The 26,363-nt window shown below is 42.9% G+C and overlaps 13 protein-coding genes across 13 annotated transcripts; 7 read left to right on the top strand and 6 right to left on the bottom strand. All coding sequences in view use genetic code 12, as the record gives it.

The window, feature by feature from the left end:
* Positions 1–68: 68 nt before the first annotated feature.
* FOB63_002061 (uncharacterized protein) lies at positions 69–335 on the top strand (the record flags this gene model as incomplete). The annotated part of the gene is made up of 1 exon (XM_066102207.1): positions 69–335. One exon carries the CDS (start codon positions 69–71, stop codon positions 333–335), a length of 267 nt encoding a protein of 88 aa, XP_065958498.1.
* Positions 336–721: 386 nt separating this feature from the next.
* On the top strand, positions 722–2,215 carry TAF60 (Taf60p; the record flags this gene model as incomplete). The annotated part of the gene is made up of 1 exon (XM_002617793.1): positions 722–2,215. One exon carries the CDS (start codon positions 722–724, stop codon positions 2,213–2,215), a length of 1,494 nt encoding a protein of 497 aa, XP_002617839.1.
* Positions 2,216–2,303: 88 nt separating this feature from the next.
* On the bottom strand, positions 2,304–4,691 carry FOB63_002059 (uncharacterized protein; the record flags this gene model as incomplete). Its single annotated transcript, XM_002617794.2, has 1 exon — positions 2,304–4,691. The coding sequence occupies one exon, from the start codon at positions 4,689–4,691 to the stop codon at positions 2,304–2,306; it is 2,388 nt and encodes a 795-aa protein (XP_002617840.2).
* A 203-nt stretch (positions 4,692–4,894) lies between these two features.
* On the bottom strand, positions 4,895–8,269 carry FUN31 (serine/threonine protein kinase; the record flags this gene model as incomplete). The annotated part of the gene is made up of 1 exon (XM_002617795.1): positions 4,895–8,269. The coding sequence occupies one exon, from the start codon at positions 8,267–8,269 to the stop codon at positions 4,895–4,897; it is 3,375 nt and encodes a 1,124-aa protein (XP_002617841.1).
* An 860-nt stretch (positions 8,270–9,129) lies between these two features.
* FOB63_002057 (uncharacterized protein) lies at positions 9,130–10,821 on the bottom strand (the record flags this gene model as incomplete). Its single annotated transcript, XM_002617796.1, has 1 exon — positions 9,130–10,821. One exon carries the CDS (start codon positions 10,819–10,821, stop codon positions 9,130–9,132), a length of 1,692 nt encoding a protein of 563 aa, XP_002617842.1.
* Positions 10,822–11,803: 982 nt separating this feature from the next.
* Positions 11,804–13,018, top strand: FOB63_002056 (uncharacterized protein; the record flags this gene model as incomplete). Its single annotated transcript, XM_002617797.1, has 1 exon — positions 11,804–13,018. The coding sequence occupies one exon, from the start codon at positions 11,804–11,806 to the stop codon at positions 13,016–13,018; it is 1,215 nt and encodes a 404-aa protein (XP_002617843.1).
* Positions 13,019–13,057: 39 nt separating this feature from the next.
* FOB63_002055 (N-acetylglucosaminylphosphatidylinositol deacetylase) lies at positions 13,058–13,996 on the bottom strand (the record flags this gene model as incomplete). The annotated part of the gene is made up of 1 exon (XM_002617798.1): positions 13,058–13,996. One exon carries the CDS (start codon positions 13,994–13,996, stop codon positions 13,058–13,060), a length of 939 nt encoding a protein of 312 aa, XP_002617844.1.
* A 506-nt stretch (positions 13,997–14,502) lies between these two features.
* FOB63_002054 (uncharacterized protein) lies at positions 14,503–15,432 on the bottom strand (the record flags this gene model as incomplete). The annotated part of the gene is made up of 1 exon (XM_002617799.1): positions 14,503–15,432. One exon carries the CDS (start codon positions 15,430–15,432, stop codon positions 14,503–14,505), a length of 930 nt encoding a protein of 309 aa, XP_002617845.1.
* A 238-nt stretch (positions 15,433–15,670) lies between these two features.
* Positions 15,671–18,778, bottom strand: CAT8 (DNA-binding transcription factor; the record flags this gene model as incomplete). The annotated part of the gene is made up of 1 exon (XM_002617800.2): positions 15,671–18,778. One exon carries the CDS (start codon positions 18,776–18,778, stop codon positions 15,671–15,673), a length of 3,108 nt encoding a protein of 1,035 aa, XP_002617846.1.
* A 452-nt stretch (positions 18,779–19,230) lies between these two features.
* NTG1 (bifunctional N-glycosylase/AP lyase) lies at positions 19,231–20,385 on the top strand (the record flags this gene model as incomplete). Its single annotated transcript, XM_002617801.1, has 1 exon — positions 19,231–20,385. One exon carries the CDS (start codon positions 19,231–19,233, stop codon positions 20,383–20,385), a length of 1,155 nt encoding a protein of 384 aa, XP_002617847.1.
* A 398-nt stretch (positions 20,386–20,783) lies between these two features.
* Positions 20,784–21,974, top strand: FOB63_002051 (Endonuclease/Exonuclease/phosphatase family protein; the record flags this gene model as incomplete). The annotated part of the gene is made up of 1 exon (XM_002617802.1): positions 20,784–21,974. One exon carries the CDS (start codon positions 20,784–20,786, stop codon positions 21,972–21,974), a length of 1,191 nt encoding a protein of 396 aa, XP_002617848.1.
* A 628-nt stretch (positions 21,975–22,602) lies between these two features.
* CCR4 (CCR4-NOT core exoribonuclease subunit) lies at positions 22,603–25,026 on the top strand (the record flags this gene model as incomplete). The annotated part of the gene is made up of 1 exon (XM_002617803.2): positions 22,603–25,026. The coding sequence occupies one exon, from the start codon at positions 22,603–22,605 to the stop codon at positions 25,024–25,026; it is 2,424 nt and encodes an 807-aa protein (XP_002617849.2).
* A 260-nt stretch (positions 25,027–25,286) lies between these two features.
* Positions 25,287–26,264, top strand: FOB63_002049 (phosphoglycerate mutase family protein; the record flags this gene model as incomplete). The annotated part of the gene is made up of 1 exon (XM_002617804.2): positions 25,287–26,264. One exon carries the CDS (start codon positions 25,287–25,289, stop codon positions 26,262–26,264), a length of 978 nt encoding a protein of 325 aa, XP_002617850.2.
* Positions 26,265–26,363: the final 99 nt, after the last annotated feature.

Below are 26,363 nucleotides of genomic sequence, written 5' to 3'. Positions count from 1 at the left end.
TGCATCTTTCTGCAGTCGCACTACAATCTATAACGATAACCCACTTACCACATTAAATACAGACTGGCATGGGGTCTTGTTTTTCCAAGCAGGATACTGACGAAGCCCCCCGAGTGTCAGAAAAGTCCAGAAGTAAGGGTGGGACCACTTCAACTAAAAAGAAAGACGGAAATGTACTCGGTGGAGGTGACGGACCAATTCCTGAAACTACAAAGGCTGCCGCTGCCAGGGCAGCCCAACAACGGTTCGACGAACACCAAGAGAAGAAAAAGATTAGTCAGCAAAAATTGAAGGCCATGGAAAAGACTTCTCGCAAAGAAAAAGGATTAGAGTAGCTTAGTGTGTTATTGTCAAGACGTCGAGACGTGATTAATGAACAAGAACTACTGCAAACGATTATCCTGTGAATACACTGGATATTATTTGGTATTTCATAATAGTTAACGTTTATGCATGAAGTATTAATAATACTTCCTACTCTTATAGTGGGCATTTGGCTGACCATCGATTGCGAGTGATTTATTTAGTAACCAGTTAGGATTGATGAACTAGCTAAGGCGTCAATATGGAGATGGTCAATAATGATTAGTACCAAGGACTTGTAAATCAGTAAGCACTCCATGTACTTGTGGTAGCTTATGGTGATAGGCATGCACGTGATCTTATACGCAACGACAAATACTCAACATCAATTTTAAACTCGTTTTCTTGTGCAACTAACATGGAATCGGCCACGAAAATTCCTCTTTCTCACACCTTATGGTCTCCCCATGATACAGTGAAGGATGTGGCAGAACTTTTGGGAATCAACCTTCCGGAGGATGCAGCCAAAAACTTGGCCATGGACGTGGAATACAGGATTCACGAAATCTTGGAGACGGCCATTAAATTCATGCGTCATTCAAAGAGGAAAATGTTGACTACAGGAGACATAAACCACGCATTGAAGGTATTGAATATCGAACCCTTATATGGCTATGATCAATCTCAACCTCTAGTTTTCAAAGAGGCATTATTTGGCGCAAGTGGCCAAACTTTGTACTATATCGATGATAACGAAGTTGAATTTGAAAAGTTGATCAATCAGGAGCTTCCCAAGGTTCCCCGTCAAACTACCTTCACCGCACATTGGCTAGCAATTGAAGGTGTACAACCTATGATCCCCCAAAACCCATTAGCATCTGAAATTAAGAATTTACCTGCTATCGTTAGAGGTGCGACTTCTTCGGTTTTGAATAATGATTTGTTAAACAACAGCTCTACTACATCTACGGTAGCTGGTGAAGATAGCAAGGAACAAGGGCAGAAGAAAAAAGCGGCCGGCGACAAAGATGTGGAAGTCAAACCGTTGGTCAAGCACGTATTATCGAAAGAACTTAAACTCTACTTCGACAAGGTTGTGGAGGTCCTCATATCCACAGATGCAGAAAAGGAGTCTTTGAGAGAAGCAGCCTTGAGCTCTTTGAGAACCGATCCAGGATTACACCAGCTCGTGCCTTACTTCATTCAATTTGTTGCTGAACAAATTACTAACCAGCTCAGAAATATTGATGTTTTGATTACAATGCTTGATGTTATATCCGCACTTTACGACAACAAAACTATTTTCCTTGCACCATACGTGCACGCTTTGATGCCATGTATCCTTACCCTTCTACTTGCCAAGAGGATCGGTCCCCCCATCAAAGAGAACTCGGACGACGCAGCTATCACAAATCTTTTGAAAGGACAATTTGCTGTTAGAGAATTTGCATCTTTGCTCCTTGAACACGTTATCAACTCCTACGGCTCTTCATACTCCACCCTTACTCCACGTGTCACTCGTACATTGCTAAGAGCATTGTTGGACTCCTCCAAGCCAATTGGCACTCATTATGGCGCACTCCTCGGATTGGAAAAATTAGGGTCCGAGGTCATTAAGCTTGTATTGGTGGGTAATCTAAAATTGTGGTATAAACTGGTTATCGAATCAAGCGATAAAAGTGCGGTAGAGAAGAAGCTCTTACAGGAGAAGGTCTTAGAAGCACTTAAGAAATTGAAGGTTGAATTTCAACCCAACTCCGATGATATGGAAATCGACAACAAGGAAGTATCAGAAGAAGTAAAAGAAAAATTGGAAGAGAGAATTGGGGAACCCTTGGCTAGTCTTGTTTTAGAACAGCCTGATGCTAAAGCCATATGCCGTGGAATTTTCTTTGGCGAATTGAATGTGTAATGCTTGTATTAATAGGAACTGTAAATTAGAATTCGATTAAAAATGCAAAATTCCTTGTATATGCTATTGAAAAGACTCTTTTCTGATGCTATCGCTTCCTGTATGTTCTGAGACTTGGTCGGGATGAAAAAGCTAGAAGTTTTTCAAGATCTGAGTCTGACCCTGAATCGTCCTCAAACTCTTCTTCGCCTTCAGATACTTGTTCAGTGTCACCATTCATCGGGCTTTCCACGATAGTATCTTTCACTGTATCTGAGTGCTCCATTGGAATCGTCTTTTCAGAAATTTCCAGAACAAGACTTTCGCCCGAGAAAAGAATACTTTCAGTAGTATTCGAAGCCATTGAAGCATTAGTGCGTTTAGTGGAAGAGCCAAGTTTGTAGGCTTGCTTACGTTTCGGGGGAGGAGAGCCATTTATAGAGCCGGCGAATGGAGAATGCAAAGTTGACAAAGTGTTGGCAGCGAAGGATCCGACTTCCTTGACATGTACGTTTTGGCTTGAGGAGTTTACCAAACTCTTTCTTCTTTCCAGAGGAGGAAAGCAACTATCTCCTCCACGAACGGGAGAAGATGTGATGCAATCAAAGTTCTCCGGAGGTGCAAGTTGTGCAAACATTTCATTGACACTTAGCTTCTGTTTCTGTGGTACAGTAAAGGATTCCTCGTGCATATGATGCGGTGTCTCGGGAACATGAGGAAGCTCTTTGATTCTATTCGTAGAGGGAGTTTCCATGATTTGAGGATAGCTAGAAGCAGATTGGTGTCTTGGCAAAGATTTTCTCGCTGGAGTTGCTTCCACTTGGACCAACGAATGTGGAGTTGGATCTGCTGGAACAGACTTAATCTTTCTTGCATCTCCAAAGAGAAACAGTTTGCTTTTTTTAGCTTCCTCAGCATCTTGCGATTCCGACCTAACGAGAGACATATCAACTTGTCTTCGTTTAAGGTTTTTAGAACCGAGATTTGATTTGGAACGTTTCAACAGGAATGCTGGTTGAAGGTCAGTAGGAACATCCGTAACAGATCTGTGTAAAAATGGAACCTTATTTGCGGAAAGTAATGTTTTAGAGAACTTTGATGTTCGCTTTGATAGCACTTCTGGTTCTTGCATTTCTTGTTGCCCCGCCTTTTTCTCTTTGCTGTGTGATTCACTTCTTGACGACCTGGAGCGTGATTTTGGTACGTGAAGCTTAGGGCGCAGTTCTTTAACTTTTTGAATTATGAAATTCACAATTTCGGGTGTTTGTTTGTTATAATAGGGCACAAGCACATAAGCTAGAAACCCATACATGCTCTCATCCTTTTCTCCCTTTGTACGACCCAATAACGTATCCCAAATACTCATTTGATCAACAAGCGCAATTAAAGACGTATACAATGTAAATTCGTTTACTTCACCTCGAGTTGAAGATTGTGTGTCTGTAGACGAATCCTGTATTCCAACACCAAGAAATGTGGGAATGATCTTCTTATTGCCCTTTTTTCGACGAACTAGAGACGGTTTGCGGATTTTCTTAGCCTTTTTTTCTTGGACTTTTGCGTTGTCGATCAAAAAGGATGTCTCATCTTTACCCCAACAGAGAATGAGTTCCATTAATATCAAAATTTGTAGCTGTGCTTCTCGAGTTTTTAGTTCTAAAACTACTTTCCTGATTATGTCTTCCTTAGTTGACCCTGCAATATGATTTTTCATAAAAAATTCTCGGCTTTGTTGCTCGTAGATTGAAATAGGTGCAGACTCAGATTTCGAACCATCAAGTCCGTAATTGTTGCTATATCGTAACTCAAGCTGCTCTGTTGTCAAGTAGATGGACAATAGCTTTTCTTTTCGTACAGCAGCATCATTGTTGCATAAATTCTTGAATCGCGACAACGCAGTCTTTGGAAAGTAGGATAAAGGTGTCGTGAAAGAATATAATGTGTTAAAGTATCGCGACAAAAGAAAGTTCAAGGGATCTGTATCCTGTGTTGGAGATAGAGTATAATTAGTCTTCTTCAGGGACTGCGGAACGGCTAATGTGGGAGGCTTCATTGAGAGTTGGACCAACTTTGGGCTAAGAGGCACATCTTGAACCGTTTGCCATAAGCCTAATGTTTTCTCCGTACTATCAGCTATGGGATAACACTCCTCCTCATTTTCGAAAGCTTGAGATGGAGGATTTGCAGGAGCATCTAGTAGTTGATATGCATCGCATAACAAACCACACCTTAATAAGTATCCAAAACTAGAAAGTCCATTAGTTCCTGTCTGTTTCACATGAAAACTGTTTTCATCCAGGAGATGACGTGTAATCTCTGGTTGAAGAATGACTAACCTCTTGTTAGCAACGGCCGTGGTATTAAGATGATGTATATGTAAACCTGGAATAGGCGCCAAAACTGTAATTTCTAGTGAAGTCGTGTTTGAAGTGCCCAGAGCAAGCAGGAAATGAAACGGAAACTTATTCTCGTCCGTAGAAGAGATACCATTTTCCATACTTATAGATCCTGAGTCGGCATTGAGTGTCTGTCGAGAAGGGTGTTTCGTAGTGAAGCTCACCAGTTTGAGAAAGTGTGCACACACAATTTACAGAACAAATTAGTATTCAACCATGTATAATTATGCTCTATAAGTATATATTTTTTTGAGATCCAAACACAGAGATACTATACTTAGGAAGTACCAATGAAACGACTAACTCACACATCAAGCCAATCATCGTCGGCGATATCAGTGATGGTAGGTCTTTGGTCAATCAGCCTATTCAAAATGTACCGGATTAATCGAAGGGAAAGATCACTAACAACATAAGGCACTCTCATTTCACCTTCCATAATTTCGTCGACGTTATAGAACGGGTTTTCCTTGTAGATCATGGTGTACAAAAGAATTCCAAGTGCCCATATATCTTGTGGTTTGCCCTCATACTTTTCACCTCTTAAAACTTCTGGAGAAGCGTAGTCAATAGTGCCGACAAATACATCAAAGGGACCTTGCTTAGTATAACCAGCACTACCAAAATCAATCAACTTGATCACACCGAACTCATTAACGATTATATTCTCATCTTTGATATCTCGGTGTACTATTCCTTGCTTATGCAAATGGTAAATGGCCAGAACAATCTGCCGGAAAATAAGTTGGCACTCATGTTCAGTCATATCCTTCTTGACTTCAATATAGTCAAACAAATCTATGGCAGGCGGATTGCCGAAAATGGGCGTCTCCAAATAGTAATAATCAGGATCCTCGAAGTAATCAATTATACGCATTATGTTGGGATGCGGATCGTGATTCAATGTTGCCATAATTTGGATTTCCGACGGAATTGTTCCTAGCAGACGATCTCTGACCCATGTATCCACTAGAATTCTCTGTTTATCAATGCACTTAATGATAATTTTGTAAGCAGGGTCGTTATTATGTTCAGCAAGAACCACTTTGCCATACGCACCCTCTCCTAACTTCTTAAGCACTCGAAATTCACTGTATTTTTTTGTTCTTTTCTTTTCTCCAATCACACTTGGCCAATATTTCGATTTGTTCTTCTTTTCTTCTATTTCCGCGTTCTCCATGATTAACATCTCTTGGTCAGTATACTTCTTGTAATATGAATTTCCGCTGCTATCAGTCTTGACCGTAGTGGCATTGCTCGACAGAGTATCCCGTGATTTTGGGGTCGTTTTTCCATCAGAAGTCGTACCTAAAGAGCCATTACTGTGATTATCTCTTTCAAAACTGGACAGATCTTTAATAAAATTCACAGGTATTGAAAAAGTGGTCGCTCTCTTTGGTTTCCTCGTACTATTATGACGACTTATCTCAGGGCTAGAGGAGCCGAGCTCCATAAGTTCTCCCTCGTTCTTGGGGAAGATACATAGCTGAGAGGGCAAATCAACCTTGCTATTTTCATTACTTTTCAAACTGATATTTGGTAGCTGTGTAGGGGAGCTACTGATGGAAAGTGAGGATGTACTTTTCGTCAATTTGTCCAATTGTTTCCCAATGTTCTTGTTTGATTGACGAGAGTAGGTGACCCACAAAACAAAGATTTCCGACAGGATCACTCGAAGTTGAACGTCAACATGTAAGGATTTTCCATCTCTATGACGTCCCTCAATTCCTCTTGAGCTGAAAAACAATTCTTCTGCATTTTGATCATTTTTAAATGCCAAAAGCAATGCATGGTACTTCCGGAAAAAATGTTCAGGCAAAACTAAACCCGGAACAATCTGCTGATTTGGCTGGTCATCCAATCCAGTCTTCAATATGTCAGAAAAATGTGGAAGAATGTTGTTGATACCATATCCGATAACTTTATTGGATGAAACTCCAAAAAGGTTTTTGGCGATAGCCTTATTGCACGAAAGGACGTTAAAAGTAGAAAAATCAACAACAAACATACCGGCAATGTATGGCATAGAATGAATCTTGATCTTTAACTCATATTTCTCATCATCCTTTTCAAGTGGGTATGAAGATAGAGCACAAGGAATAGTATCGCCATTCAACTGAATAGTGTAGTATCTGTTTTTGTTAATGAGGGCGCTGTCAAGAGAGTCACATTCATCTTCATTCTTGTGACTAGTAGCCAGTTTCTCCAAATCTTTTGCTAACGATTCCGAAAAGACATCAAGCTTTGTAATTCCGCTAGCGTCAAGATTGCTGATAAGTTTACCAGCTATTTCATCGACAGACGTGATAACATACAGTGAATTCGGATATGTCTCAACGTCGCACAGAATGACTAGGTCGAATGCGTCGCACGAGATCTGCTCAAACATGAAAATGATGAGATCTCCTCTCTTCTTCGCCCAGAAAGAGGTCCATGCAAATGTTCCATCAGCTTGTCTACTGATGGCGATGATCTCACCCGCAAAGATGATATTCTTATCACCCGGTTGATTTCTTGGAGTTCCAGTCAACAGTCTTGTTAACCGTTCTGTGACAAAATTGCGGAATTGAGGGGCAATAATGTCGATCAACGTCAAATTTTTGATCATGCTTTTCAGAATTCCAAACATTAAACAAGCCAAGTCATTAGCAGCCTTGAAAGTCCAAGGATAGTCTGCCATAACTGTTATAATAGACTGTGGAGAGGTATGTTTACCTGAAGAGATAGAGTGAAATGGTCGATTTCCAAGAGCTGTGGCAGCTTGCGGTTGCTGAATAGAATTTAGCAAGTTCAAGGCTGTACTTGAGGCGTTTGGCAAGGGCAGAAATGGGGGTGAGCCATTTGAAGCCTCCTCACCCCATATGTATGATGATATGTTCGAAGTTTCAACAAAAGGAGTGGCCAATGCAAATAGAAGTTTGTGCTTTAATGTGCTGTGTCTTTTTTGCACGTCTTCGTCGCTTGATGAGAGAGACAAGTCGTGAAGCGTTGATGCAAAATCTGAATTATGAGAGATGACTGACGAGTCACTTTCTAGTAGCTCGATCAAGTCTTTCAAGTCCTCATTTAAAATGGAATCTATGGGTTCGGAATTGTCATTGTTTTCAGAAATATGTGATGAGCTTGTTCGACGTGAGTTAGACGATGTTGCAAAGCTTTCTGAACGAGAAATACTTGGTCGAAACAAGACGCTCAAAGCAGCAGATGAAGCATTCGTTCTCGTTTTAATGTGATCTTTGGACAGCTGAACTTGGTCCCCATCATTGAGCAGCGGTTGCCTCTGGTAAGACTGAGAGGAGTTTCTAACCGCATCGGCGAGCAACGAGTGGTTCGGGTGAGGAGATAATGGCGTTAATTCATCGTCACTGTTGTTCAGGTCCTCGTGGTGATTGAGGGAGTTGAACCACCCTGGACGCTCATTCATAATCTCTAGAGAACGCTTCAAAACGTTAAGTCGAAGAGCCAACGAATTTGGGGACAAGTGGGCATAAGAATAAGCATGGGAGTTTTCGACTGGGAACAACAAGATATCATCAATACTAGGCACATCATTGGACTTTTTCGGCGCTGATGAAGTTCTAAGACTCATGCTCAACGTTTGTGCTCTTTTCGCCAGCACGGCAGCATCCCGTTCGTTGTCTCCATCTAAATGGAAGAGGGCGGATTTGGGAAGGGACATGAACTAAGAGGAGGGAATCACTAGTGTCGATGGACGGCGCTTGATGGAATCAGGGGAGGTGAAGAGTGAAGTTAAAATGAATCTCAAAGTGGAGAGATAATGCAAACAAAAGGCACTGTCTGAGGCTGGTGGAAAGATACTTTGACTCTAGTGCAAGTACAGATTGAGATTATGAGAAGCGGGAGGGTTAAAGGATGCCTGTCTGCAGTCTGAGATGATTCTGAACGATTTCTTCAATTAATTGAAGAAGCAGGCAAATAAGCAGAGCCGTGTTTTGCACGGAGTCTTGGAGATGGGGTTTTATCCTCGAAAGTTTGTGATCAGAAGAGAACAAACCTTTCAGGATGTTTCGGATCTGAGGATTAGGCCGCACGGCTAAAATGCGCCGTTGTTCTCTGCAGTTTCCTTCTTTTCGGGATAAGAGAACGTGCCGAATAATTTTTAAATACTAGAAACTACCCAAGCTAGAGGACGGAGAAGAAAACAGTGAGAATCACTCGTGGAAGGAGTACAGCTAGTAAATATCTTATTATTTTGTTCTTACGTTCAAAAAATTGGCACTTGGATAGCACTGTAGTCGCACGGTTACTGGAATCCGAAGAATGTACCTAGTATACCAAACATTCATAACAATAATTGACGGATCGGAGCCATTTACTTTGTCACTTTGCGTAAGCAACTATACTATTTGTTGTGCTTATGACGTCTAACTGCATACTTCTTTCGCAAACATCTCGAGCAAGAATAACCTCACGTGCCACGAGAAGGCATATTCAGATAGACAAGGGTAATCATGACGTACATTAAATGGGTATTGATGAATAAACCACGCCAGAGAAGCGTTGCTGAATCTGGCATCATTAAAGACGGAATTCCTGGACGTGCTCATCCAAATCAAGTACATGTGCAATGTTCAGCACAGGAGTCGAACCAACAGCATCCAACACCGCCGGAGTCAGCGAAAGCAGCGGAGTCAGCGTCTCATATGTAGGAGGACTTAATGCACTTACATCTTCATATGTTGGGGGCACCTCGTCGTCCCACGCTATTCCTAAACCTGAACGTTCGGTCACCACAACCTTAAACTGCATTCGCAAGACCCGCGCAGAACCTGTGGGGACGCCCACCACGCTCGAAGTCAGCACTGGAGCAACAGCATCGTACACCATTTTTTTCTGCTGAACGACTTCCTCAGCAATGATAACTTCTACCACCAAGACATGTCCCACATAGATGCCAAGGGTCGGGTCGGCAATGTCGCAAGAAACGTTCGCGCCTGAGCGCAGATCGTCATCGAGAGGCGGGTCGCGCGAAGAAATGCGCAGCGTGTGGCGCACCACGCCTGTCAGGCACGCGAGCGCAGAGATTTCGGCCACAAGTTCAATGCGCCCGCGGCCCAGAAAATCGGATTTCCAGCCACTCTTGACTTCACCATGAGCCACCACACGTAGTTCCTCAAGATATAGTTCTGGCAGAGTAGCAGGAGCAGGTTGCTCTGGATTTGAGGCTGCACCCGTAGGAGACATGGTTTCTTGTTCAGGCAGATCATCAGCTGGATGACGGAAAGGGCCATCGACAAGTCGGTCTTCAATCAGACGGTCTGGTACGCTTTCAGGGTTGCCAGCCAATTCTTCGGGAGCACCCTGAGGTTGCAGCGTCTCCGGAACTATATCGGGCCGACCCATGAACATCAGCGTTTGCACTGTCAGGTGGTGGAGACCTTTAGACTCCGTACGTGGTGAGCGGGAAGCCTCGAGCGCACGCACATTCGTCAAGTGCTTCTCGCAGGCGTGCGCCCGTACCTGAGTGCGTTCTTCTAGGCGCCACGCAAGTTTACGCATACGCCAACGGCGGTCACCATGGGCACTCACCACATTGTCCATGCGAAGCTCGATAGGGAAGGTCAGCTTCGGATACATCACACCTGGGAGAGCCGCTTGCGCCGTAATCTCCGTGGGTGGGAACACACGGACCGAGTTTCTGTCGGCACCACGGAAAACCAGTCGCAGCACGTGGAGCGGCATAGCCACCACTGTTTCTTTGCCCAGCATGCGTGCACGAGCTTCCAAATGGTACTTAACAAAAGAACCCGACTGCGCACTGCCCAATTTGGTCAGAGCTGCCACCAGACCGGGAATCAAGTGCGAGAATGGGTATGCGTGGCTTCCGGGCGGGAATGGCGCAGATTCTGTGAGAACATCCCAGCGGGCCAATTCCGTTTTGCGCGTGGTGCACTTTTTGCACCCTGTCACCGCTGACACTGGTGCAACGAAAGGTTTTGTAGCATGGAAAGTCTGCACAAGCAGAAGCACAACAGAGTCAAGTACAACGTGGCGTTCTGCATCGACTGACAATACACCCAGGAGAATACACCCGGTAGACTCGTGCGCGTGTCCAAAAAGCACGAGGGGCGGCGACTCTATGGCAATGGAGAGGCTGAAAGCTGGAGCACTTGACGAAAGCAGATTAGTGGGAGATATCAGGTTTGTGGGCGTGAGCAGCTTGGGACTGCGATCACTATGGTGGTGCAACACTCGCGCAAGAAGTGACATGGCTGAGAATGGAGCGAGGGCTTGGATGGATGTAAAATGGTATCAGCAGCAGCTAAAGAATAGCACTGGGAAGAAAGTGTCGGTGGAACTAAAGTTCGTTTCTGAATGTGCCAACACACCAACAAGAAGCTAGCAGAGTTTACTGCTTACCTCTTTGAAGCTGTTCTGAGGGAAGATGAACAAAATACAAGGCCCAGAAGAAAGGAGTTTCCAAGGCGCAGGGTTCTTTTAATAAAGAAACAGAAAAGCGACAGTAAAGTTTAGCACCAAAAATGTCTCAAATTGTTATAGCACTCGTAATGGAGATGCAACTGGGAAAACTTAATGTCGCACAAGTTTCACAATCGAAAAGACTATTAGTTCGCTGGCGCGACAGGAAAAAACAAATGAGATATAGTCAAACAAGTAGTGACTTGTACTCTGGACTCAGTGCGACTTGGAGTGAGCACTTTTGGACTATGAGGCGATGAAAGACAAAAAGCGGGGTCTGCCGATGCTAGACACCGTTTTTATGCCGCGTTTGCGCGAGCATTTGCGCGATATCGGCGCGCCGCTACTTCCGTTGGTGTGGGCCACACTTTGCTCATTCTCGGCCGCCCACACTTTTCGCTCTTCAAAACCGGCACCCCGCGCTACATGAATGCGCTCATTCCTAATTGTCTCAGTCACAGATGCCCTGTGTTAGCCTTTGCGCGGTATTCTTATTAGCAATGAGATGCGACTTTTTTTTTTTTTTGGCATGTATGACCTCTATTTGCTACAGATACGTATTGTCCAATCGTCCTTTTGATTAATCTGTTACGTAAACGTCTTTGCGAATTTATTTCTCTGGTTTCTGACGATCTTGATCGTTGTCAACTTTAATCGCTTGCATTTTTCTCTCACTGCCCACTATAGCGACCAAGTGTTTGTCCTGGATATACAAAAGTTAATCTGCGCGATTCTTCACTTCAAGTCTTGTGGGTGCATTTACTCATGGACCATGACTAGCCAGCATCTAATTCTTGATAACGGCTCATATAATATCAAAGCGGGATTTCTGTCACAAGAAAACCCTCTTTTGGTCCATAATGCACTAGCTAAAGCGAGAGACGGTGTCGTGTACATCGGTAATGATTATGTTCCACACACTAACTTGTACTCGGGAATCAACTTCAAAAGACCACACGATCTGGGCCATCTCACATCATGGGAAACTGAGAAAACAATATGGGACTATACATTCGACAAGCTTTCGCCAAAAAAGGAACTTGATCCACAAGACTTTCTGCTCATACTTACAGAAACACCCTTCCAACTACCGCAGCTCTCGATGAATACAGACTTGATCGTGTTTGAGGAATATAACTTCGGCCAGTACTATCGCTGTATTCCACCCCAACTTGTACCCTGGACGAAGGGAGACAATCCATCGGACTTTACGTTGGTTATTGACTGCGGCTTCAGTGCTACACATGTAGTTCCTGTTCTTTACCAAAGAGCTTATTGGAAAGGCATAAAAAAACTTCCAATTGGAGGGCGGCACTTGAACAGTCTTTTGAAGGAAATGGTGTCCTTCCGGCACTATGACATTTCTGACGAGCCTTTGCTCATTAACACTGTGAAAGAGAAAACGATGTACGTGGCTCCCGATTTCCAGAAAGCACTCAAGCACAAGGCCGAGGCCCGTTGCGAATTCGTCTTACCAGATTTTAAAACTACAGTGACAGGATACGTGCGTACAAAGGACACGAAGTTGCCCGATGATGCCCAAACTATCCAATTGTATGATGAGCGGTTTACAGTGCCCGAGCTGTACTTTCATCCTGAAATAATGTTGGACAACAATTCTTTCTCCACAAATTCTGTCATCCAGAATGCATATTTCAAGAATATAACTGATTTGGTTGTGGAGTCGATCATGGCATGTCCAGAGGTAACAAGACCAATTCTTCTGGCAAACTTAAGCTTTGTTGGAGGTAGCGCGAATCTTCCAAACTTCAAGGAACGTCTCATGTCAGAACTAGAGAAAGAATTTCCAGTTAACTGGGTAGTGAAGGCTACGCCACAACCATATGACTTGGATAAAGCTGCATGGTATGGAGGACAGGAGTTGGTTCAACAGGACATTATGAAGGAAATTACGATATCCAAACAGGACTACTACGAGCACGGTGCCAATTGGTGCCAAAAACAGTTTGGCTTTAGGAACTTCTAGCTGTGTATAATACATGTATATTAGGTTTACTATTTTCTATTAATTTACTTGAATCAAATGGTTGAAAGTCAAGTACCTGCTGAATATTAACCAACCATATCTGAACCAAACCATTTGTGAAAAGTGGCCATATGCCATAGCCGCATATGAGACACTAAGCATGTTGAGATCCGAGTAAAACTTGATAGACGGGAGCTGTTTATCAGAATATGCATTGAAGAAGCTGATGTTGATATTGATCTTCAAAATGTTGCTGAATACAAATTTGGAGAGCAAGTCGACAAATAACTCCACATTGGTTAAAAGTGTAAATGAGTACTTCTCCCAGAAGTTCAAACTTTTCAACACATAAAACTTGAAATTGAAGTCTCGCTTGGGCTTGAGATACTTAGCCACGAATTCTTTTGTACCGTGGAACAAAGAAATATGATTGGGGTGATTGGAAACACCTTTGTCATCGAAAGTAATGAGAACCAAAGGCTTAGAAGCATGTGTCACTTCCTTTGCCAAACTTGACGCAATGTCTTGAGCACTCCAATGTTCGTCCATGCCGTCCTTGAATTTATCAAGTACAATGACGTTTTCGTCCTTCACACCAATGATTCGGGCAGAACTCCTGAGCTCATGTGCCCTGATATCCCCAAAGGATTCATCAACTGCATCACCACGTGAAAAGCAAATGATCTTCACTTCATTGTCATGCTTCCTCTTGGTGATTTCAACGAGAGAAGGCGAAAAGAACATCACTTCATCATCGGGATGACCAATTACAAAGAACACACTGGAATTCCTTATTGGCAAGGGAGTTGGGGATGTTAGGGAATTGTATGGGTAGGTCTGACGAATAAACTTATTATTCTGGATCTGAGGATCTGTGAACTTGAGGGACACCTGAGGAATGGCCGTGGAAAGAACAATCCAGATAGCGAATGACGCTATGAGGAATTTGACAATGAACCTAGGTACTAGGAAAAACATGTTTCCAATATGCTGTATAGAACTTCTATATTCAAAATGGGATCAATCCACCAGGGAGATGTGAGTTGCAATCGTTGAGTAGCCCGCCAGTTCGAACAGAAAATGAAATAACGGAGCTTCAACGCAGTCAAAAACCCAAATATTCCGGGTCTCTAAAGACGAGTTGACTCTTTGAAGACGCAAACCCAAAACCGTTGGCTCTCTATGCGGGCCACGTTCTGTGCTTATTGTTGGCTAAAACGTGCAGGAATGACACCCAACGCATCACTGTTTCCCCAATTGAGGAGGAAGCTAAGCCCAAAAACTTGAACAAACTACGCACTCGAATATACTTCTGGCAATACGGCCATAACGCTTTGCATTTGTTTTCGCTTTTATTGTTCGTTCATCTTCATGTCAGAATTTCATAGTCTGATACGTTTTTGGCACGTGTACACATGCGCTTAAGAGGCATCCCAAAAGCCACAATGCGCCTAACGGAAAAACTGGACTTTACATAGTCCTGTCTATTTTCTTGTCATGAATGTATAACCCGAATACCATTCCAAGTCAAGTATAGTTTTCTCACGGTCCCAGCCTAGCTCTTCTTCAAAGGCTTTGATGAACTTTTCGAGAAATTCCTTGCCTTTCCCAGTATTCTCGTCATACTTGTGATACGAACTGTAGGTTGAGATGTACTGGATAAAACTCTGGAGATTGATCAGCTGCTTCAGAATCTGCAAATCGTCCTCTGCATATTTTGTTTCGCCATTGGTACTGGGAACATACTTATTGACTTTAACATTTTCAAACTTGCTGTAGGGAATGTGTTTATCCACCTCAACCAAGAAGTTTTTAAGAACTGTTCTCCCAGGCTGTTCCCAATGGGGACCAAGAAAGTCAGGATTCTCATACACAAAACGACGATATATGGACAGCGCAGAGTCAGCAATGGCAACTTTGGATCGGGTTTGATCGTAGGGCCCATCAAAGGCCACGACAACGGGGTCCGCATAATACCAATATGCTAAAACACCACCAGGTTTTAACAAGTTGCTCGCTGCCGAAAAGAACGAATCAAAATCCTTGAACCAATGAATGCATTCGGCACATGTGATCAAATCAAATGATTGGGCAGGCTCATCCAAATCTTCGACTGCGCTCACCTTGAAAGCAATGCGTGATTGATCGGTAATTCCTAATTGCGCAAGTTTGTCCAGTTTTATTTGGTTTGCCGTTTCAATCATCTTAGGTGACAAATCAAGCCCTACCACTTTTTCTGAGAGTTCAAGCAATGGGAAACTTGCGACTCCTGTTCCACATCCAAGATCGATTGTGGACGATACTTTGGGCCGCCCACAATATTTTTTGAGGATTTCATAAAATGACTTGGGGTAATGAGGACGGAATGCCTCGTATCTAACGCTATCAAAAGCAGATTTAGCAAACGTCGTCATATTTACAGAACTGAGATCGTAATATGGGGAATTTCGCGGGTCTTTATAGAATGTGGAGAATCATTCATACTGTATGTGTGCCGAAGTTGTCGCTCGGAGGAAGCGCCGAAACTCCGAGGTTGAAAGTGTTCTTGAGCTGCGGTTTAACGTAGGTTCTCATTAGAAAGTAGCTTAGGGCAATCTTAAACTGTTAATAAATATATTGAATAAATCATGTCTAGTAAGTTTATCTATATGCTTACTGGAGTAAAAATGCACCATCTTCGTCCATCTTATCACTTAATCTATCATCGTCATCTTCTTTGTATACCTCTCTATCGTTGAGAAATGGTACTAACCCGAGAGAGCCGTCTGCTACGAAATCAGACATAATCATTTCGTTGCTATGCATCTTGAAGGGATCAAATTTGAGCATTTCGTCAAACCCATCATCCAAATGCTCCAAGGGAAAAAGCTCGAACAATCTTTCCTCGCTTATCATGTCGCTACTTGAGCACAGCTGCGGTCCAACGGACTCAGATTTACCCCGCTCACCCGTATCTGATGACAGAGTTTCTGGACTCGGGAACTGTCTTTGTGACCCATATTGCAATGATTGTTGGGAAGATGCAAGTTCATCTAGGTCTTTAATGACCTGATGATGTACCATCGGCATCCGAGAAGAATCAAAAGATCTTGAAAGTGCAATATCCTGGGCCAGCTTCTTAAACCCTGAAGCTTTGAACGCCACCTTCTTCCTCAAATCGCCCGACTGCGAAATTTTCTTCATGTTGACTCCTAATATACTGAGGATAGAAAAGTCAAGTAGTTTGAGAGTGTTTTTAGTAAGGCCACCGGAGAGTTCATTTTCTGTTTCCAATTGAAAAGACAATAGAGTTTCCAAAAGAAGTTGTTTCAGATGATGATGTAAAGGTCCACCTTTTATGTAATCAAGACTTCCTTTAGCAACCAAAAGAGAGAATCTTGCTCTTGCTCTAGGAATATTGATTGGAATAGGCAATACGTACGCTGATTTTGAGGCCGTATGGTTGAGAAGCTTTAAAATTTGGATGGATGATTGCTGAATCATCGTCATACTGGAGACAACAGTAGCCACATCAGTCTCTCTCATTGAAAGCTTTTCTTTCATTGACATACCCGCATTATGATGGTACCCATACTTTGAAATAATTGGTAAGTAGATCAAAATCTTGGCATGGTAGTAAAGAAAGATCAAATTAATTTGGGCTTTAGAATACGTATCCCATGAAACTTCCTCAAAATCCGCAGCCTGTTTCCGGGAATCGACTTGCAAAGATAATCCATTCACATCTATCTCAAACTTCAATTCAGGAGGCAAGTCTCTTCTCCAGCAGTCTAAAATACGCTCCTTCTCCATAGACTTGCTCAGAACCTCAACATCCTCAGATCTGCAAAAAATAGAATCCATGATGTTACCTAAAACTTTGCAGTATTGCATAAATGCAAGTGATTCTTTTGAAACCTTACCAAATATGGTTAAGCTTGTGTTGTTGATGATTAATATGTTTTCGTTATTTTTCTCATCGTCATCATCATCGTTTTTCCCACTAAATGGCATAGCACATTCGATTTCGTAATCTTTGAGGAGCCTAGGAATGCCTAGGTTGAGTGAGGAGTAGACATCGAGACAATAAATACACCAGAATAAAATACGCCTTTCTCCTTGCATAGCATGTTGCAAACTTATATTTGCAACACTATTGCTTAGACCCAATACTGCAGCAGGACACCTATGAAGTCGCATTTGCTGAGCCATGGTGATGACTCTTCCTCTTAATTCATAGCATGTGTTGATATCCCCAACTGCAAAACAATACTGTAAGGCAAGTGTCAATATTTGAAGCGATTGCATTGATCCATACTTCGTGATGATGCAATTTGCTTTGATAAACTCGTGGATTAGCTGATGGTATCTGCCAAGTCGTTGTCGGGATTGAGATAGCTTCATCTTACTTGAATTCATGTCGGCATATCTATTGGAGAATGTGCCAAGACTTACTACCAAAACCATTATGGCACCGAACTTTTCGAACAGCTCACAATCCAATACTAGTTGGGTGTCATCTGAATGCCCACTTTCAAGAATTTCTAGTAATTTAAGATAATTTTTTAAGAACATTTGCTTGTTTAATACCGGCAATATGCTACCCCAAGTCAGGAAAAATATAGTCAATAGCTGATCTAGCTCAGCACGAGCAGGAAAATCAAGCAATCTGATGAATTTCAACCCTTCATTCTTGGAGAGTACTGGGCTGTCCTTGTCCATAATTATTTTTAATATGTCCTCATGTTTTGTTATTGCGTCAATATCGTCTGGCGATGGAGACAAGTTGATATTTTCTTTCAAAGCTGCCAAACTGTGAGCAGTCGTAATTGCAGGTTTCGAATTGTATCCGTACAGTTGACAGATTCGAGCTAGAAGCGTGGGAATGAATAGTGTTTCTTCTGTACTTCTTGGAATAGATGCAGTAACCAACCCAGTAAGTAGCCTCTGCTTGTTTTCTTCCTTCAATGTGTCTTCTGTCTGATCTTTCCTTTGCATTTGCTCTATCGCCGTAGCAGCTGCGAAAGCTCCAGGGGCAGGTCCACATTCTTTAATGGGCTGAAGTCCATAACTTTGACTAAAGATCTGACTCTCCACCAAGGATTGAGTGTCTTCCAAACTGAGCAAGCTATTTGTATCGAAGTCTTCATCACTCATGACTGACAGCGAAAGACGCATGCTTCCATCATGATAAAGTGATCCTGCGAGGGAAACGGGTCTTTCGTGGACAGCATGCGGTGCCGCACAGCAGTTGCACGATTCATCATGATTGTGAGTGGAAAGTAGGCCATCATTCGCAGGAGATATCTTTCCAGTACCCAAATTAGGTCCACCGAAAGTGGAGATCGATAGTTTTCTATCAATGTTATTGTTTTGGGAGGCGTGAGCGCCACTTGCGCCGGTCATTGCCAATTGCTCATCTCGCAAGTCCACCAAACCTTGTAGTTTTGTGTTCTCCGCTTCTAGTTGGCGCACACGCTCTTCCAATGTTTCTGTATATCCTTTTGGAAACGCCCTACGGGAAAGCTTGTCGGATACTATGCACTTGAGACCAGCTGCTGCACACAAGGAACAAGCCGGGAACTTTCCGTCACATCTCAGTTTCTTCGCCCGACATCGATCACAAGCTTGGGCAGTCCGAGCATTGGACAGACCCGGTGCTTTGATAGTTTTGCTGGTAGATCCTAACAGCACCCGCAGGCTTTTGGGTAGCTTTGATCGGCCCGTCTGGCCTTTCGGAGAAGATTGGTTGTCTGCTCCACCAAAAATCAGATTGGACATTCCAGAGTCGGGTGGTGGTATGTTCTGTCTTCGGATATCTATAGATTCTTGACTGCAATAGATAGATGCGTCTCAGCTCAAAGGGTCACTTAGTAGAACAGAAGAAGTTTTCCTGTCGAAATCCCAAAAGCGCATATACCTGGGAGGTGACTCAGGCTCCATTTATGGTGGGGTGCATAATCCATGCACTACGCCCCGCAAAAAAAGTCTTGTGCGATTCTCATACCTGACAATTCCCTGACTGCCACTGGCTATTTCGAAAACCGCGAAAGAACTGAAAAAATACAATTTACAGTCCATAGATAGTGAATGACGCATTATTTGCATTATTCACAAACATGCATACATGCGTCACCGAAAAGTGTCTCATGGACTGGCCGGGATACTGCAACCACTGGTATAAGTGAAAAAAACGCAATTTCGCGAGGAACTGTATAATATTCGTTCACTTGATGCCCTCGAAGAGAAGTCTTATAGCCGAAGAGCGCCCTAAACGGGTCCGGAGAAGCCCGAGATTAGTTTTGGACGCAGAAACTTTGAAGACTGAGCCTGAGATCAAAATAGAATCGTCGTTAGACAAACCTCTTAAAGAAGTATTCAGCGATAAACTGGTAACGACAACAAGCTTCAAACACGAGGTGGATGATGCTAAAGTGAAAGTTGAAATTGAAGCTTCGGTCAGTGGCAACACTGACACTTTCGCTTCTCCTGAGATTGAAAGCAAATCTAACGTATTTCAATGTGTTTCGCCTCTGGACATATTGCCTGGTCAGCCAAAAAACTGGAACTTGATCTACAACGAAGTAGTGAAGATGCGGGCCCTCATCGTCACTCCAGTGGATACCATGGGCTGTGAACGGATCCCAGAGACGATTGCTCCAGGACTAATCCGTCGCGACCCTAGGGCCTATCGTTTTCGTCTCTTGGTTTCCCTCATGCTTTCATCGCAGACTAAAGATGAAGTCACATACGTCGCAGTGGAAAATTTGAATAACTTCTATAAGACCAAAGGATTTGACGGTCTCTGCATTGAAGCTATTCTCAAATCTACAGAGGCGGAGATTGACTTTTGCATACAGAAGGTGGGTTTCCATCGCCGGAAAGCCGTGTACATTAAAAAGGCGTCTGAGCTTCTCAACGAAAAATTCAATGCGGATATTCCCAAAAATATAAAGGATACCATAAGTCTTCCAGGGGTTGGGCCTAAAATGGGTCATTTGCTTCTCCAAGCAGGCTGGCGAATCAATCTGGGAATAGGAGTTGATGTTCATTTACATCGCTTGGCCCAAATGTGGGGCTGGGTACCCAAGTCAGACAAACCTGAAAGTACCAGACTAGCTCTTGAGGACTGGTTACCGAAAAAATACTGGTCGGACATAAACCCACTTTTAGTGGGATTTGGGCAAACCGTGTGTGTTCCAAACGCCGGGAACTGTGACGTCTGTACTTTGGCTGCAGGCCTATGTTCCAAAGCAAACAAAAAGCTCAGTAATGCAGCTGTGACCGAAGCCCGACTAGCCAAATTGGCTAAACAAAGAGGTGATATCAGCGGCCTTATCAAGCTAAAGCACGAGTTACAAATGTTGAAGAAAGATTCCAATGTATAATGAACAACTTCGGTCGGAAGACAGAGCGCAGCATCATATAATATCGTAGTAGAGGTTGTTGTTTAAGATTTTCAAATATGATGTTGACCTTCGTTTAATTCATGAAAATAGCTCCTCGATACCCTTTTCGCAATAAGTTTGCTTACCCTATAGAAATGTATCAAATATATCCATCGGAGAAAGAGGCCTCTACCTCAACTATAGACCACACGTCGTCTTAATTTTTAGTAAAGCTATTGGAGAATTCAATGGACATAATTTCAACGACCGAGAGTCCGATTCGGACTTTGGGTAGCATCACATACACCCCAATTATTCCTGTACAGCAACACGAACCCTAACTCCATTCGGTACATCAAAAGTCCGTGCTTATTTTTTTTCTCTCAAAAAAGGAACATATGCTAGCCTTGAAACACCTAAAACGGGTGTGCGTCCATATACAACAGCCACAGCGCAGACTATCGGGAGTTTCCATAACTCCCGAACCTACTCCTTCCATTTACCCTCATTCTCACATTAAACCACCTCCAAACTTTGATGCTACCAAGTTTAGACAATGGATTGAGCTCTCACCGAAGAACGGTAATCCGTCTATCTCCATCATGACTTTTAACTTGTTGTCGCAGCACTATGTGTGGAAGAAAGTTTTTGGTGATTTGGATCAAAACTATCTCGACTGGACCCATTATCGGTTCCCACTTATAAACCAGACCATCTCTCAGTTCCAATGCGACATCATGTGCTTTCAAGAGCTTGAATGCCTGGTGTATGAAAACCTGTGGAAGTCAAACTTCCCGTTGAAAAATTATCTGCTGGTGTATATGCGGAAACCGAATCCGAAATACTGGGGAACAAAACCTTCGGAGTTTATGGATGGTGTAGGAGTGTTTGTCAACTCTGAGCGGTTCGATGTCGTGGACTATTATCCTATAAATTATGGAAACTACGTTTCCGAGCATCCCGACCGGTTTGACTTAACTGATGATGTTGTATCTAGAGTGATCCCTAGAAACACGGTGGCATTGATTCTCAAATTGTGGGATAAGCAGGCCGAAAAAACGGTCTATGTGACCAATACGCATCTATACTGGCTGCCCAAGTTCAATGACGTTAAGTTAATCCAAACCAAAATCCTTCTCAACGAGTTGGCTAGACTTATAGGCGAAGAAGAGAATCCATGTATTATCATGTGTGGAGACTACAATTCCACGCCAAATCTGTTGGTATTCAAATTGTTGAAGGATGGGAAAGTTAAGGTCGATACAGCAGAAGAGTTTGCTGACTTTGATTATGGCCATAAGATCGACGGCGAACCGCTCGATAATGAGTTTGTGAAAAGTCCGTTTGATCTCACTCCAGCATATGGCCCGCTTTTGAAAGACGGGCTGCCGCATAAGTTGGATTTTACTAGCTACTCAAAGAACCTAACAGAGGTGTTGGATCACATTTGGTTTTCATCTGCCACTTTCGAGGCAAATCGAGTGCTTGGAAAAGTTGAGGGAGATTATAGTGCGCAGGCGTCCGGATTCCCTGACAGACAATTTCCATCCGATCACATTCCATTGGTTTCCGAAATCTCCTACATTTGATCTCCTACATTCGAGGAAGATTCATATGCCTATCTTTAAGTATCTCTTTTTGGTACGTGAAATTGGTGCTGTTTGGGTACTGTTTAGGTGCTGCACCGGGTTTGAAGCGATGGACATTTATGATGTACAGGCAGGCATATTTGGGAACGCAGGGCAATCATATTTATGTTAGTATTCAATAGAAGACATAGCACACTTGAAGATCAGTCAATGCCAATTCCAAATTCAATTTCAAAATGACGAACAATTTGTCACCTTTTGCTTGCTTTGGCTTCCCCAAAACGCGGAATCAGTCAGAACGTATGTGGTCGTGCGTACACCCAGTACCGAAGTTGAGCCAAACCACGAAAAACACTTCACAAAAGTCACTCTCCAATAAATCAAGAAGAAGTTCGAGAGACACAAATACACCAAAGGAAATAATAACAGCCATTGAAGTTACATATCTTCTTATTGCTGGGCATTTCGAAATCTTAAACACGAGCCATCCCTGGTCCATTACATGTCGCAATCTTTCTCCTTACACATCTTAAGTGTCTACAGATTTGCCCATCACATATCAATCCATTCCTACAGGCCGACTTCAATCTAGGCGTGTTTTGCTCGCCTATATCTGACTTTTTATCTCATGAACATTAATCACAAGTTTCAACAATCGCAACAGCCTGGCTTACCCTCGCAACAAATTTTGCTCCAACAGTTGCAACAAGGCCAGCCTCAAACCCTGTCCCAAAATAGCGGCTCCCAAGCAAATGGATCTAAAAGCCAATTTGTGAATCAAGATGGACTTTATTCCGACTCTTCGTTTTACCAACGAGGTGGCCCATCTGGTGCACCAGGTTTCTATCCGCAACAATTCCAACAACAAGGCCAACAGCAGCAGCAACAGCAGCAGCAGCAGCAACAGCAGCAGCAACAACAACAGCAGCAGCAAAAACAGCAACAAACACAACAGTTCGGTCAATATCCTGGCCAAAACCCAATTCTTCAACAGCAGGGACCTTTGAATACGCAGAAGTTCATGAACCAGCAGAGTTTGTTGCAACAGAATCTCTTACAGCAACAACAGCAGCAGCAACAACAACAACAGTCGCAAGTTCTGCAGCTCCTGAATGTGCAACAAATGGCTGGTATGCCTGGGTTCCAAACCGTGAACAAGGTGAATTCCATAAATGTGGACGATCCGGGATCTATGTACTGGCAACACCAGGTTTCATTGTGTCAGTTGTCTCGCTCCGAAGACATGCCCCACTTCTATGCTCGTCAATATGCTCAAAACTCGAGGAAGAACAAGAACCCTTACTCAGAAACAAAAAGCGTCACATTAATCGATGCTACGAAAACAATCGTGGCCGCTTTGGAAGAGCAAGAGAAGCAGCAAAAAGCGTCTCAGACCGCTGCCGCTCCTACCGCGTTGATGCGCAACAAAAAGGTGGACTTAGAAGAGGATGAAGAACAGAGAGTCATGGCCAGAACTCAGGGAAAACAATTATGGTGCCACTTGGATTTATCTGGCCAGGGCTTGCTCAATTTGTCCCCAAAGTTATTTCAATATGATTTTTTGGAATCATTATATTTGAATAACAACAAACTCACCAGTGTGCCCTCTGTGATTAAGAAATTGCGTGGATTGCGAGTCCTCGATTTGTCTCACAATAGAATCACTGAAGTTGCTCCGGAATTGGGCTTATGCTACAATTTGCGCTATCTCTACTTGTTCGACAACAACATTAAGACTTTACCTAATGAGTTTCGTAACTTGATCGAGTTATTGTTTCTCGGTATTGAGGGCAATCCAATTGATTTGAAGATCGCGAACTTGATAGCAGAGAAAGGCACAAAAGCCTTAATCAGCTACTTTAGAGATAGCGAACCCACATACCCAGAACCCAACCCTAGAGCATGGCTCTTGCTTAAGGATGATGGTGAAATTATCGATCCAACAACAGATCCGAATGCTTACGCTAACGATCGTATTGGTTCTAAGAACTCAGACACATTCACTTTGATGTCGTACAACACTTTGTGTCAACATTATGCCACAACGAAGTTATACAAGTATACGCCATCATGGGCACTTGAGTGGGAATTCAGAAGAAACTCTTTGAAGGAAGAAATTCTTCGCTATAACACAGATCTTATTTGCTTACAAGAGGTAGAGACTAGAACTTATCATGAGTTCTGGTTGCCGATTATGGAAAGTGCTGGTTACAACGGCTTCTTCTTTTGCAAGAGCAGATCTAAGACTATGAGCGAGCTGGAATCCAAAAAGGTGGACGGATGTGCCACTTTTTTCCGTGCTTCTAAATTTCAATTGATTCAGAAGCAGCACTTGGAGTATAATACTGTCTGTATGGGCTCCGATAGGTATAAGAAGACGAAGGATTTGTTCAACAGATTCATGAACAAAGATAACATTGCGTTGATAACATATCTTCAGCACATCGAAACTGGTGAAAAGATAGTTCTTGTAAATACTCATTTGCATTGGGATCCCGCATTTAATGATGTCAAAGCGTTGCAAGTGGGTATTCTTTTGGAAGAATTGCAATCCATGATGAAGAAGTTTCAGCATACAAACAGTGTGGATGACATTAAAAACTCATCCTTAATCATCTGTGGTGACTTCAACTCCACAAAGTCGAGTGCAGTGTACCAATTGTTTTCCACTGGAGCAGTCTCTAAACATGGTGATTTGGAAGGTAAGGATTACGGAAGATTCACAGATGAAGGATTTCATCACAACTTCAAATTAAAGTCTGCCTACGACAGTATTGCGTCAGACTTTCCATTCACTAATTTCACTCCAACGTTTACAGAAGTGATCGATTATGTCTGGTACTCTACAAACACCTTGCAAGTTAAAGGCTTGTTGGGTAAACCTGATGAAGAGTATTATTCTCATCATGTCGGATTTCCTAACGCACACTTCCCTTCGGATCACATTCCTTTGGTTACAAAGTTTCAAATCCACAAGAAAGGTGTTGCACCAGGAACAAAGAAGGCTGAATTCAAACCCGATTTCAAGTCTGGCTCTTCGAGAAAAACTTGATTCGGTTTTCGAATCGGCAGCAACTGGGTTGCACAAGTCATTGCCTAAGCCAACGTCTTGCGCAACTGCTATTGCGTGTATTTTAGCTTCGTAAGAAATATAACATACTAGAAGTGTTTTTGTATTGCCCCCCTCACAAGTGGGGTAACTTCGGAAAAATATGCCGTCACTCCACGTTATTCCGGCATGATTGAACTAATACATATAGGGTATATCGGAAAAACAAATGCAAGTGCCCTCTTTCTTCTTTTTAGAGTACAATGTCCCTCCTTATCCCTAGTGAATGTGACTTTGAAGATGCACATGGAAATCCAAATGCAGAAAAAATGTATGAAGAGAAGCTTCTGCAACTCTCACTTTCTGAACCGGACAGCTTTAAATGGAAATTTGAAGTTGTTCCCGGCTTTTTTGTCCAGTCGGATCCCAAGACAGATGACTTGAACTTTAGGTATACTGAGCACAATTTGGGAAGGTTGCTATCATGGAAAGAAATCAAGCAAAAGTTGGCTGACCTCAATGCCAACGCGAATGATAACGAATGTTACAAATTGATATTTTGTTGCAGACATGGCCAAGGCTACCACAACTACATTGTTGATAAGTACGGAATTGACCAATGGTGGGAGAAATGGAATGTCCTTGGCCGCGACGGAGACATTGTGTATGGGCCGGATGCCATGTTGACGGAATTGGGTATAAACCAAGCCAAAGAGAACCATGCGGTGTGGGAGAAAGAGATTAATGAACATGGAGCTCCAGTTCCAGCAAAGTTCTATGTCTCTCCTTTGCAGAGGTCGCTGTGGACACTAGTATACACATGGGAGGGGCTCCGGCCATACACGAACAAAGCAATTGTCACAGAGAATTTACGAGAAACCATTGGCCAAAACCTCTGCGACAAAAGATCCTCCAAGACCGTTATTGCCGAAAGGTTTGCAAAATATGGCTTTGTATTTGAAGACGGGTTCGAAGAGGAAGATATCCTTCATGGCCCAAATAGGGAAACCGCAGAAGACCAGAGCATAAGAGTGAATAGATTCTGCCAATCCATGTTTGATGAGGATTGGGACCATTCGAGTGACAAAGTTGACAAAGAAAAGGCCATCGACAATTCCATCATCTGTACGACTTCGCACGCGGGCACAATAAGACTGTTCATTATTGTGTTTGGACATAGAAGGTTCACGATTTCTACTGGTGGTATGGTTCCGATAGTTGTCAAGGCTACCAGAAAGTGAATCAACCTATTCGATTTAAAATGATTATTCAGTGACATATATAGATCACTAGCGCTTAGAACCTATATTGAACTAAAGTTAGACATACATTAGGAAGAT

The sequence above is a fragment of the Clavispora lusitaniae genome, assembly GCF_014636115.1.
Source record: "Clavispora lusitaniae strain FDAARGOS_655 chromosome Unknown tig00000038_pilon, whole genome shotgun sequence".
In the NCBI taxonomy this organism is placed as follows: Eukaryota; Fungi; Ascomycota; class Pichiomycetes; order Serinales; family Metschnikowiaceae; genus Clavispora; species Clavispora lusitaniae.
The sequence above is the reverse complement of the archived record's forward strand: the minus strand, read 5'-3'. Positions and strand labels throughout refer to the sequence as shown.